At 46.1% G+C, this 12,549-nt stretch overlaps 1 protein-coding gene across 3 annotated transcripts in view; it reads right to left on the bottom strand.

The window, feature by feature from the left end:
- The window catches only part of cd109 (CD109 molecule), a 159,180-nt gene that overhangs the window by 129,770 nt on the left and 16,861 nt on the right, over positions 1-12,549 (bottom strand). For 2 of the 3 annotated variants that reach the window (XM_052011714.1, XM_052011716.1), the window contains exons 3-5: positions 12,466-12,494; positions 9,917-10,141; positions 1,149-1,274 (exon numbers count right to left, since the gene is read on the bottom strand). In XM_052011714.1, the coding sequence (XP_051867674.1) occupies positions 1,149-1,274; positions 9,917-10,141; positions 12,466-12,494 (380 nt within the window). The remainder of the gene's footprint in view (positions 1-1,148; positions 1,275-9,916; positions 10,142-12,465; positions 12,495-12,549) is intronic. The other variant, XM_052011715.1, reaches the window with a different exon arrangement.

Below are 12,549 nucleotides of genomic sequence, written 5' to 3'. Positions count from 1 at the left end.
AACGTACAAACTCCTTACAGACAGCAGCGGGAATTGAACTCGGGTCGCTGGTGCTGTAAAGCGTTACGTTAACCACTACCGCTACGTTACCGTTGCAGCAAAGGGATGAAAGTTTTCAGGTTATGAAAGAGCCTGAGAGGATGTTTCAGTTGTGAGGGGACTGCTCACTGCACAGCCATTGAAATACAGGAACTATTATTCCAATTAGTTTATTGTCATATACACTGGGGCGCAATGAAATTACTTGCTCATGTGAAGCTCACACAGTAAACAGTAACATGGTGATAATAAATACAGCAATAAATACAGCAATGAGTGCAAGACAACAGAATGGAGCAAAGACTGTCGTGCAGTATGAGGCAGTGCAAAAAGAAATGCTGAAGTGACAATAACAGAAGAGGTAGAATTGAGAGTCCGAGCACGTGGCAGCGCCACTGGGAAGGGGATGTGAAAGATGCGACTGGTTCAGAAGTCTGACAGCGGTGGGGAAGAAGCTGTTCCTGAGTCTGGACGTCCGGGCTTTCAAGCTCCTGTACCTTCTCCCAGAAGGTTAGAGAGAGAGAAGGGAATGGCCAGAGGGGCAGGCATCCTTGACGATACTGTCGGCCTTCCTGAAGCAACACATGGTGAAAATGGACCGGATGGAAGGAGGTGAGGAGCCTGTGATGGACTGGGCAGTGTTTACCGCTCTCTGCAGGCTCCGTCGGTCCAGAGCAGAGCAGTTGCTGTACAGGCTGTGGTGCAACCCGTCAGGATACTTTCTATAGCACATCTGTAGAAGTTCCAGAGAATCCTTGTGGACAAGCTGAATCTTCGGAGACATCGAAGAAAGTAAGTACGCTGATGTGCTTTCTCGATCACCGCATCAGTGTGGAGGGACCAGGAGAGGTTCCTGGTGATATGGATCCAAGAGGCAGTTCAGGCAAATCTCTTTAATTTGATTTACTGTGAAAAGATGCAACTTTTTCCCAAAGTGAATGATTGTGGCAAGTAACAGGAGAAGCTGGATAAAGGAATGTTGCGAGCTTGATGACGGGAATCTGGGGTACGGTGTCAAACACTAACATGGACCAGTTGGGCTGGTTCTGTTTTACTTTACTCCCGCTGCCCAATCCGTAAAGCTGTGCAAAGGGATTGATAACACTTACGTTAAATGTGACTTGTATCTCCCAGTTGCCTTGTGGAGAGTTGGCAGACAATAAAAATTCCTTGGAGACGACACCTAACGTAGTGTCTAAATCCAACCACTGCTGGATCACTGATCCTTGTGGGCTCTGTCAAATCAAAAAATCCATTTTTAACAATCATTCTGGAGTATTTCATACTGAAGCTAGAACTCTAACTGTAGCACAATAATTGACATTTACATAGCGTCTTTCACACAGCAAAAAATCTCCAGGCATTTCACAGGACTGTTGTCAAGAAAGATTTTGTAAATTGGTTTATTATTGTCACATGTACCGAGGTACGGTGAAAAACTTTGTTTTGCATGCCATCCACACAGATCATTTCATTACAACAGTGCATTGAGGTAGTACAAGGGAAAACAATACAGAATAAAGCGTCACAGCTACAGAGAAAGTGCAGTGCAGGTAGACAATAAGGTGCAAGGTCATAATGAGGTAGGCACAACATCGTGAGCCGAAGGGTCCATACTATGCTGTACTGTTCTATGTTCTATGAGGTAGACTGTGAGGTCAAGAGTCCATCCTATCATACTAGGGGACTGTTCAATAGTCTTATAACAGCGGGATAGAAGCTGTCCTTGAGCCTGGTGGTCTGTGTTTTCAGGCTTTTGTATCTTCCCTCCATTGGGAAGGGGGAGAAAAGAAAATGTATGCGATGGATGGGGTCTTTGGTTATGTTGGCTGCTTTCCCGAGGCATGATAAGATTTCTTTATTAGTCACATGTACATCGAAACACACAGTGAAATGCATCTGTTGCGTAGAGTGTTCTGGGGGCAGCCCGCAAGTGTCGCCACACTTCCGGCGCCAACATAGCATGCCCACAACGTCCTAACCCGTACATTTTCGGAATGTGGGATGAAACCGGAGCACCCGGAGGAAACCCACGCAGGCATGGGGAGAACTTACAACTCCTCACAGACAGCGGCTGGAATTGAACGCTGGTTGCTGGCGCTGTAATAGCGTTACGCTAACCGCTACACTACTGTGCCTACCATGACACAGGCTACACAAGGAGATAGCAGGACTAGAATGGGACAGAGTAGCACAGCTAGTAGAACCTCACAGTTCCAGTGACCCAGGTTTGATCCTGACCTCCGGTTCTGTCTGTGTGGAGCTCGCATGTTCTTGCTGTGACCATAACAGTTTCCCCTGGGCGCTCTGACTTTCTCCCACATCCCAAAGGCATGTAGTTGGTAAGTTAACTGGCTGCTGTAAAATGCCCCTTGGGCGTAGGTGAGGGGTAGAATCTGGGGGGAGTTGGTGGGAATGTGGGGAGAACGAAAGAATTTGATCAGTGTGGATGGGAGACACAGTCTGCAGATGCTGGAATCTGGAGCAACACACAATCTGCTGGAGGAACTCAGCGGGTCGAGCAGCATCTGTGGAGGGACAGTCGACATTTCAGGCCAAGACCCTTCATCTGGACTGAAAGGTAGAGGGGAGGTAGCCGGTGTAAAGAGGTGAGGGGAAGGGATGGAGCAAGAGCTGGCAGGTGATGGGTGGATCCAGGTGAGGTGTAGAGGTGGGTGATAGGCAGATGGGGGAGGGGGGGGGGCGGGAACAGCGACAGAGGCCAGGAGGTGATAGGCGGAGGCGACAGAGGGCTGCGGATGGTGGGACCTGATAGGAGAGGAAGGGTGGAGCCTGGAACCAAGTGAGGGAGGTGGGGAGGGCAACGGTGGGGGGAGGGGACCCAGTGGGAGGGGTGTGTGGGTGATGGACAGATGGACTGGGCGGAGAAGGGCAAAGAATGTAAGCCGGTGTGGCGAAAGGTAAGGACCAAGGGAACTCTATCCCTGTTCCGTCTGGGGGAGGTGGGGGAGGAAGTGTGGGAGGTGGAGGAGATGTGGGTGAGGGGTCCATCAACCACATTGCGTGGGGAGGGCGTTCATGGGTTCCTTTCTGTCCACCTTGGAAGCCAGTAAACCTCCGATCAACAACTCATGCAGAAGTTTCAGCCGTGCTCCTCTCAGTACTGGAGCGAAGGCACCGCCTGGGATTTTGTGCACAAGTTTCTGAAGTGGGACTTGAACTCACAACCTTCTAACTCAGGGATGAAATAGTGCTACCCATTGAGTCTTGGCTGAGCAAGGGAAGTCCAGGCTTAAGGCGACCAAAGGCACAGGAATGTCAGTTTAAATTTGGGGCCAACAGGCAAGTGTTCTGTGAAAATCTCGGGTAAGGTTACCCGTGGTACGTATCGGATTAATATCCCCTCCCCTGCTTCTGAAAGGCTCTTTTTTTTTTGCGATTTTTGATTCTTCAGGGATTGTTCAAACAGTTTGAACAACAGAATACTGAAATTCCTTCCAGGATTTGCTCACTGGAATCAACCCTGAGCTCTGAACAAAGGAGACAGGAGACTTAGGGAGTCTGGCTGATATTCTCTTACTTAGAACTTTCAAAGTAATACCCACCCCAAGCATATCATTAAAGACAGCAAGTGTTGGTAATTTAATATATATGGGTGTTTTTTCGCCTTTTTTCAAACCACTGTGTGATAAAACTTGGACACGCCTGTACCAAAGTAAACCAACTTAAATGATCCATTGCATTGATATGAGATCTAATTCTCATGTTAGTGAGACCCGAGTTAACCCTTGCACCTTAGTGTCTGCCTGCACTGCACTTTCTCTGTAACTGTTACACTTTATTCTGCATTCTGTTATTGTTTTCCCCTGTACTAGCTCAATGCACTGATGTAATGAATTGATCTGTATGGATGGCATGCAAAACAAAAGTTTTTCACTGTATCTCAGTACATGTGACAATAATAAACCAATTTACCGATGTATTTGGTTGGTGAGCTGTGAGACATCTAACAGTGGTTCTAACATAGCTCACCAAACTAACGTCTCAGAGTGAGGGCTGGCAAGGATGGGGTGTGGAGAAGATGCAAACACAGAGGGTGGGACAAAGGCATAAAACCCTAACGTTTGGTCAGACCTCTTTGTTCAATTACAGCTGTGGCAACTATTTACACTGAAGAAGCTCTGACAACCTTGCTTGAGTTATAAAGAGAAACTGGATGGGCTGGGACTGTTTTCCCTGGAGCGAAGGAGGCTGAGGGGTGACCTTATAGGGGTCTATAAAATCATGAGGGGCGTGGATAAGGTGTCTTGTTCCCCAGGGTAGGGGAGTATAAAACTAGGGGGCACAAGTTTAAGGTGAGAGGGGAAAGATTTAAAGGGGTCCTGAGGACAGGTTATACCACACAGAGGGTGGTGGGTATGTGGAACGAGCTGCCAGAGGAAGTGGTATAGGCGGGTACAATTATGTTTAAAAGACATTTGGACAGGTACATGGATAGGAAAGGTTTACAGTGATAGGGGCCAAACATAGGCAAATGGAACTAGCTCAGATAGGCACCTTGGTCAGCATGGATGAGATGGGCCAAAGGGCCTGTTTTTGTGCTGTATAACTCTATGGCTATGCTATGATTCCAGGAGCATAAGAGAGATCTGAAACAGGCTGGCACTGCCCATAACGTCACATGCTAAATGGCAGAGCCACTATATTGATAGTGCTGTTATGTCTGAGACAGATAGTGCTTTAAGTTCTGAAAATCAAGAAAAAAAAACTGGTCTATGAAAGAAATTCCTTTGTTGCATCTACCTTCACTGCTACCTGAACACGTTTGATGAAGGGTTCCTCATCTGAAACGTTAGCAGTTTCTCTTTCCACAGATACTGCCTAACCTGCTTATTTCTAAACAAATCTAAAACAAGAACAGGGTGGAGAAACTCAGGTCAGGTATCACCTGTGGACAGAGGAAGCAGTCAATGTTTCAAGTCTGCGACCCTTCGTCAGAAGTGGGAAAGAGAGAGATGCAAGCTAGCTTTCAGTGGGAGAGAAGGTGGGAGAAGGATGTGTAGTACAAAAGGAATGTCTGTGATAGGACGAGTCGGAATGGCTGTGATAGGACGAGTCGGAATGTCTGTGATAGGACGAGTCAGAATGTCTGTGATAGGACGAGTCGGAATGGCTGTGATAGGACGAGTCGGAATGGCTTAATGGTGGTAATTACCAGCACACTAAGCTTGTGTAATAAGATGTTAATGGTAATCTTGAATGGCCTCACTGTATGAGTATGATAAGAAAAGCTGAGCTAACATGATGAAAGACAGAAAATGGAAAATGCTGGAAAAGCTAAGCAGGTTAGGCAGTTTCTATGGCCACATAAGCTGTTGTTGACCTGGTTCTAACATACTGGGCCATGCCCAGCAGACCAGACTACACACAGAGAGGAAAGGGAAAAACGATGGTAGACTGAAGTGGCTCTTATACAAACAGAACACGTTATGTAAAGTTGGAGAATTTGCTATTGGCTGCAACATACCCAGAGGGAAGATGAGGTGTTGTTCCTCATGCTTGCGTTGGGTATCATTGTAAGTCAAAGTTTTGTGGTACAGTACCCAGACCGTCAATCCCAGTGCAGCACTGAGTGAGTGCTGCACTGTCAGAGGAGCCAGCTTCCCATACCAGTCAGAAAACTGAACCGTGCCTGCCCCTTCGGGTGAAGGTAAAACTTCTTGTGGGATTATTCCAAGGAAGGGACATGGATAATAAACGTGAAGGAAATGGTAGGATATGGATATTGTGTCGGCAGAAGGGATTAGTTTAATTGGGCATTTTATTACTAACGTAATTGGTTTGGCACAACATTGTGGGCCGAAGGGCCTGTTCCTGTGCTGTACTGTTCTATATTCTATGTGACAATAATAAACCAATTTACCAAAATTATTTAACTTGTTATAAAATATTTCAAGTTGCAAAAGATATACAACTGTATGCCTTTTTTCTTTAGCTAGTGGCTGGTCCTACTGTTTGGCTGATATTGAGGCAGAGGGCATTTCAGAATAACGTTGTTATCCGTTATTATTAAAATCCAAAAAACTGCAGATGCTGGAAAACAGAGGATACTGGAAACTCTCAGCAGGATTTCCAACCTGAAATGTTAGTTCTGTTTAAAGAGTCATAGAGTGAGACAGCAGGCCCTTCAGCCCAACTCATCCATGCCGAACATGGTGCCCACCAGACCAGTCTCTCTTGCCTGCACTTGACCCATATCCTTCCAAACCCCTCTTCCTACAAACGCAATCTGACCTGCTGAGTGCTTTTTTTACACCCCTCACAAATGTGTGCTGAGGGTTTCTGTACAGGCGGGAACTGTCGTTACCTCAGCCGTGACAGTACACTGCAAGATCAGCCACAAGGCCAAGAGATGGAATCCGGCTGTGTAAATGGCACTTGCTGGTTGATGTTGGGAGTTGGCCAGGCAGTGGGATTAATCCCTGTGCCTCAGTGAGAAGTGCCGTGGGTCTTGAACACCTGTCCATTGCAGGGGATTAGGCTACCAACCTCACTGAGTGACTCAGCTGAAAGTCAACAAACTGAATGACACAGAGAGCAAAGAATCCAGAAAACAATCGCTGGCAAGAAACGGCCTTCAGTTTTTGTTTCTGGAACCGGCTGTGTAATCCCTGAATGGGCAACAATTAAAACAAAGGGGCTCATTCAGTACATAGCACTGTGAGTGTGAGGAATATATAACACTGCTCCTGAACAGTCTCACATAGGTTCCTGACAAAGTTGTTGCCTATTCGGTTTCATGGACAAGACCCGTGTATGTGCCGTTTTGCTGTTCGTGCTGGATATTCTGTGTTACCTCTGACTCTCAATCTAGTTTCTCAATTGTGAAATTGTCACACTTGGGGTAAGCAAAGGTTGGTGGGATGTTGTTCAACAGTTTACTCAATGATTTTAACACTGCATTTTTAACTTAGTTAAAAACCCCAAGGATCTTCACGCAAGCATTTACCAGGCAAAATTTACTATTGAGATACTTTCAACCAGGAGGAAGTTTTAAGTAGCATTTTAGATCATCTGAGGGAGAAGGAGAGGACCATTCCAATTCCAAAGTTTAGGACCTTTGTTACCCAGAGGGTGGTGAGTACCTGGTTTCCACAGCCTAAGAGAGTGCTGGAAACTGGGTCACTGCCAGCACTTAAGAAGTGTTGAGGTGAGCACTTGAGTCACCCAGGTGTAGAGTCAGATAGTTATACAGCCCAGAATCAGGCCCTTCAACCCAACTCATCCATGCCAACCAAGGTGCCTAACTGAGCTGGTCCCATTTGTCTGTGTTTGGCCCACATCCCTCTGAACTTTTCCTACCCATCAAAATGTCTTTTAAATGTTGTAACTGTACCCACCTCAACCTGGTAGAGATGAGTACAGTTGGTGGCACAGAGGCTATGGACCAGGTGCGGAAGATGGAGTAAATATAGATGGGATAAGATAAGATATCTTTATTAGTCTCACGTATATCGAACCCAATTGTTGGCACAGACTGGTGGGCCGAATGGCCTGTTTCCCTTCTGTTAGGACCTATCTACCCTTTGAAATGGCCCAGCAGTCCACTCACCTCAAGAGCTACTGAAGGACAGACGATCAAAGCTGGCCTTGTCAGTGATGTCCCATATTCCAGGAATAATCCCCTGCAATGGACCCATGGCACTTCTCACTGAGGCAATGAACATTGCAGCCAGCTGCTACAACAGTGATAAAATCAGGAATACCAGCAATAATGTATTGGAAAAGAGTTTATTATTCCTGGAATATGGGACATCACTGACAAGGCCAGCTTTGATCGTGTCCTTCAGTAGCTCTTGAGGTGAGTGGATTGCTGGGCCATTTCAAAGGGTAGATAGGACCTAACAGCATTGCTGTGGTCTGGAGTCACATACCAGGGGAATCTGAGGGGGATCTTCTTCATTCAGAGGGTGGAACGAGCTGCCAGTGGGAAGTGGTCGATGTGAGGTCAATTGTAACGCTTAAGAGAGGTTTGGATAGATACGTGGATGGGTGGGGTTTGGAGGGATATGGTCCAGGTGCTGGTAGAGATGGGACTGGGCAGAAGATCAGGTCGGCATGGACTAGATGGGCCGAAGGGCCTGTTTTTTGTGTTGTAGTGCTCTGTGACTCTGAGACTCAGAGAGACTAGGGGAGGACATAAGCTGAACTCTATGACTCATAAACTCTGTGACTCGAGGAGATATTTTAGTTTCTTGGGCTTTGTTCTTCCAATCAATGAGTTTGTGGTCAAACTATGATCGAACTCCAAATACCCTCCCTTCCTCCTATCTCCTAATGGCTTTCTTTATCCAAAATCTCTTACCTCAGGATCTAAACTTATAACGTGTCTCTGTTTTCATTTTCTCTCTCTAACCATCGCTCCACTAGCCCCCACATTAATCTGTTAACCAGACAGCTCTGTAACCATCAACATCCAACAAGCTTGGCCTCACCCCATCAGAGTCCTTCTCCTTGTTCTATCTATCCCTCTCCCACTTGTTCTGCAACTAAATCATTTGCTCACTTCCCCAGGTTCTGACAGAGGCTCTTTGACCTGAAAAGCTGACTTTGATTCTCCTTCCACCTGTGCTGCCTGACCTGCTGAGCATTTCCAGAATTTTCTATCTTTGAACACACCCTAGGTTGTGAAATAAGAACGACAAATGCTGGAGGCACTCAGCAGGTCAGGTGTCAGGTACAGAGAGAGGAACAAGAGCGAATGTTTCAGCTCCACGAGCTTTCATAAGAACGAGACTTTTTACTTAAGTTTCTGAAATTTGTTCTTGTTATTTAACCCCTGCATTCCAGGTATCGTCCATTAGCAAACATAACTTCACACAGTTAGTTGTTAAGGAGAATGCGTTGCCATAGGTAGCAATGGAGTCAGAGGCAATTGTAGCATGCAAAATGGAGCCAGTTAAATACTTGAAAGAACATAGGACATAGAACAGTACAGCACAGGAACAGGCCCTTCAGCCCGCGATGTTTTGCCAAACTAATTAAACTAGTAATTAAATGCCTAACTAAACTAATCCCTTCTGCCCACACAGTCCATATCCCTCCATTCTCTGCACATTTGTGTACTTATCTGAAAGTCTCTTAAACACCCCTATCGTATCTGCCTCCACCACCACCCCTGGCAGCACATTCCAGGCAGCCACCGCTCTCTGTGTAAAACACTTGCCCCACACATCTCCTTTCAACTTACCCATTCTCACCTTAAATGCATGCCATCTGGTATTAGACATTTCGACCCTGGGGAAAAAGATACCGGCAGTGTACTCTATCTATGCCCCTCATAATCTTATAAACTTCTATCAGGTCTCCCCTCAGCCTCTGCCAAAAGGTAAGAAGTTGCAGAGTATGGGGGGAGAGAGGGCAGGACAGTGACGATCTTGATTGCTTTTTGCATAGCACTGGTGCAGTGTGGTTGGGCCAAATGGCCTCTATCCCTGCAGTAACCAACATGATTCTATCATTAAGATAAGATAAGGTAAGATATCTTTATTAGTCACATGAACATCGAAACACACAGTGAAATGCATCTTTTGCGTAGAGTGTTCTGGGGGCAGCCCGCAAGTGTCGCCACGCTTCCGGTGCCAACACAGCACTCCCACAACTTCCTAAAATGTACGTTTTTGGAATGTGGGAAGAAACCGGAGCACCCGGAGGAAACCCACACAGACACGGGGAGAACGTACAAACTCCTTACAGACAGCGGCCGGAATTGAACCCGGGTCGCTGGAGCTGTAATAGAGTTACACTAACCGCTACACTACCATATCAGCCTAAGATCAAAGATCGAGTTAAGTGCATGCACACTCATGTCACTGCCAATTCCAGCCAGGTTGATAGTTACTGTTGTCACACTTACACAGATGATGAGATTTATTTTGCCCAGGTATGGCTTCAGATCAGTGTAGATGCAAATGGCTCGAATTTTCACAGCCTGTCCCGGTTTGTACATTGCCTTGTCCGTCTGAATCAATGCGGAGACTCTCTCCGGAATAATCTCCACGGAGGTGCTGTTGGAAAACAGTAACTTCTGGTCCCCATGGCCCTCCACTACCAAATCATAGCGGCTTTCCGGCAAACCTTCCTGGAGTTCGAGAAGAAGAAAGTGAAGTTACAAGTACTAAACGTACTCTGGCAAACAGTCAAATATATGTGTTGCCCCCATCTCTTCTTTAGGCTTTTATAGAAATTTGTTCCTCGACACACAATATTGTGAATACTGCATGTTGTTCTACACTTCTAGCTCCATTGTTTTTACCTGTACTACATCAATGGACTCTGTACTAACCCAATGTAACTGCACTGTGTAATGAATTGACCTGTACGATCGGTATGCACGACAAGTTTTTCACTGTACCTTGGTACAAGTGACAATAATGAACCAATACCAATACCATTGGTTTCAATAGATTTAGGGTGAGAGGGGGTAAGTTCAAAGGAGATGTGCAGGGTAAGTTTTTTTACACAGAGAGGGGTGGGTGCCTGGAATGCCCTGCCAGGGGTTGTGCTGGAGGTAGACATGATAGAGGTGTTTAAGAGACAGGCACGTGAATGTGCAGAGAATGGAGGGATATGGATATTGCATAGGCAGAAGGGCTTAGTTTAGTTAGGCATTTAATTACTTGTTTAATTAGTTCGGTACAACATTGTGGGCTGAAGGGCCTGTTCCCGTGGTGTACTGTTCTATGTTCTATAAAGCAGAGTCCAATACCTATAACTTTGCTCATCCATGGCCCTATTACATAGAACATAGAACACTACAGCACAGTACAGGCCCTTCGGCCCACAATGTTGTGCCGACATTATATCCTGCTCTAAGATCGATCTAACCCTTCCCTCCCACATAGCCCCCCCCATTTCTCTATCATTCGTGTCTAAGAGTCTCCCTCCACCCCCTCCACTTTCCCTGGATTCCCTGGAGAATCCTGCCACTTTTCCAAAATCAGGCAGTTCCGATAAACCTGAAGCCTTAACCATGCTCCAACCGCCACCGTTCCTGCCTCCCTTGCTTTCACCACAGTCTGCTGGTGCTCCAGATTTCCAGCAGCCATACCATTGTGCTCTTTTGGGAAGGAAAAGCTGGGATAGGTTTCCTGAAGATCGCATCTCCCTACAGATCCATATTGCATTGGTTGTGAGATAGGGACTCTTGTACAGAGATGGACTTCCCTGTTACATTCTCAATGCCTGATTTTTCATAATAAATGGATAAATAAATGTTCAGAGGAAATTAGAAACATGTTTTTAATAACCCTCTGATTTTACTCCGAGGCATTCTAGTGCAATGCAGGTTATAGAGTCACAGAGCTATACAGCACGAAAACAAGACCCTTCACCCTAACTCCTCCACGCCGACCAACTTGTCTAACTGAGCTAGTCCCACTTGTCTGCGTTTGGCCCTTATCCTTCCAAACTTTTTCTGTCCATGTACCTGTCCAAGTGTCTATTAAATGTCGTAATTGTACCCACCTCTACCACTTCCTCTGGCAGTGTGTTCCGAAAAGCACCGCCCTCTGTGTGAAAAACTTACTGCTCAATCCCCTTTTAAATCTTTCCCCTCTCACTTTAAACCTATGCCCTCTGGATTTGGACTTCCCTACCCTGAGGAAAAGACTGCCACCATCCATCTTATCTATGCTCCTCATGATTTTATAAACCTCTATAAGGTCAGCCCTCAGCTTCCTTTGCTCCAGGGAAAAAAAATTAGTCTATCCAGTCTCGCCTTATAACACAAACCCTCCAATCCCAGTAACATCCTCATGAATCTTTTGTGCATCCTCTCCAGTTTAATGACATCCCTCCTGTGGCAGGGTGACCAGAACTGTATGTAGTACTCCTAATATAGCCTTACCAATGTCTTGTACAATTGTAACATGACATGCCAACTCCTGGACTAGATATACTGGCTGATGAAGGCAAGTGTGCCAAACACCTTCTTCACCACCTTGTCTACCTGTGTTGCCACTTTCAAGGAACAATGTACCTGTACCCCTGGGTCTCTAATTAATCCTTAATTTTTGACACAGCATTTACAATACATAAGATAGAATAAGATAAGATTTCTACATTAGTCACATGCACACCGAAACACACAGTGAAATGCATCTTTTGCGTAGAGTGTTCTGGGGGCCAGCCCACAAGTGTCGTCACTCTTCCGGCGCCAACGTAGCACGCCCACAACTTCCTAACCCATACGTCTTTGGAATGTGGGAGGAAACCGGAGCACCCGGAGGAAACCCACGCAGACACGGGGAGAACGTACAAACTCCTTACAGACAGCGGCCGGAACTGAACCCGGGTCGCTGGCGCCGTAATAGTGTTACGCTAACCGCTACGCTACCGTGCCTGCCCTCAGTCAGTCATTAATCCCTGCAGTGAATTCTTTCACTTCCATGATGGAATACTTACTGTGGGAAGGATCAATCTTCCGATAGTACCTGAAAGAAACAAGATCCAAAATAGTTCCTGTTAATAAACTGGTGAACGTTATTG

The sequence above is a fragment of the Pristis pectinata genome, chromosome 3, assembly GCF_009764475.1.
Source record: "Pristis pectinata isolate sPriPec2 chromosome 3, sPriPec2.1.pri, whole genome shotgun sequence".
Lineage (NCBI taxonomy): Eukaryota > Metazoa > Chordata > Chondrichthyes > Rhinopristiformes > Pristidae > Pristis > Pristis pectinata.
This window is presented reverse-complemented; position numbering and strand designations above follow the sequence as displayed.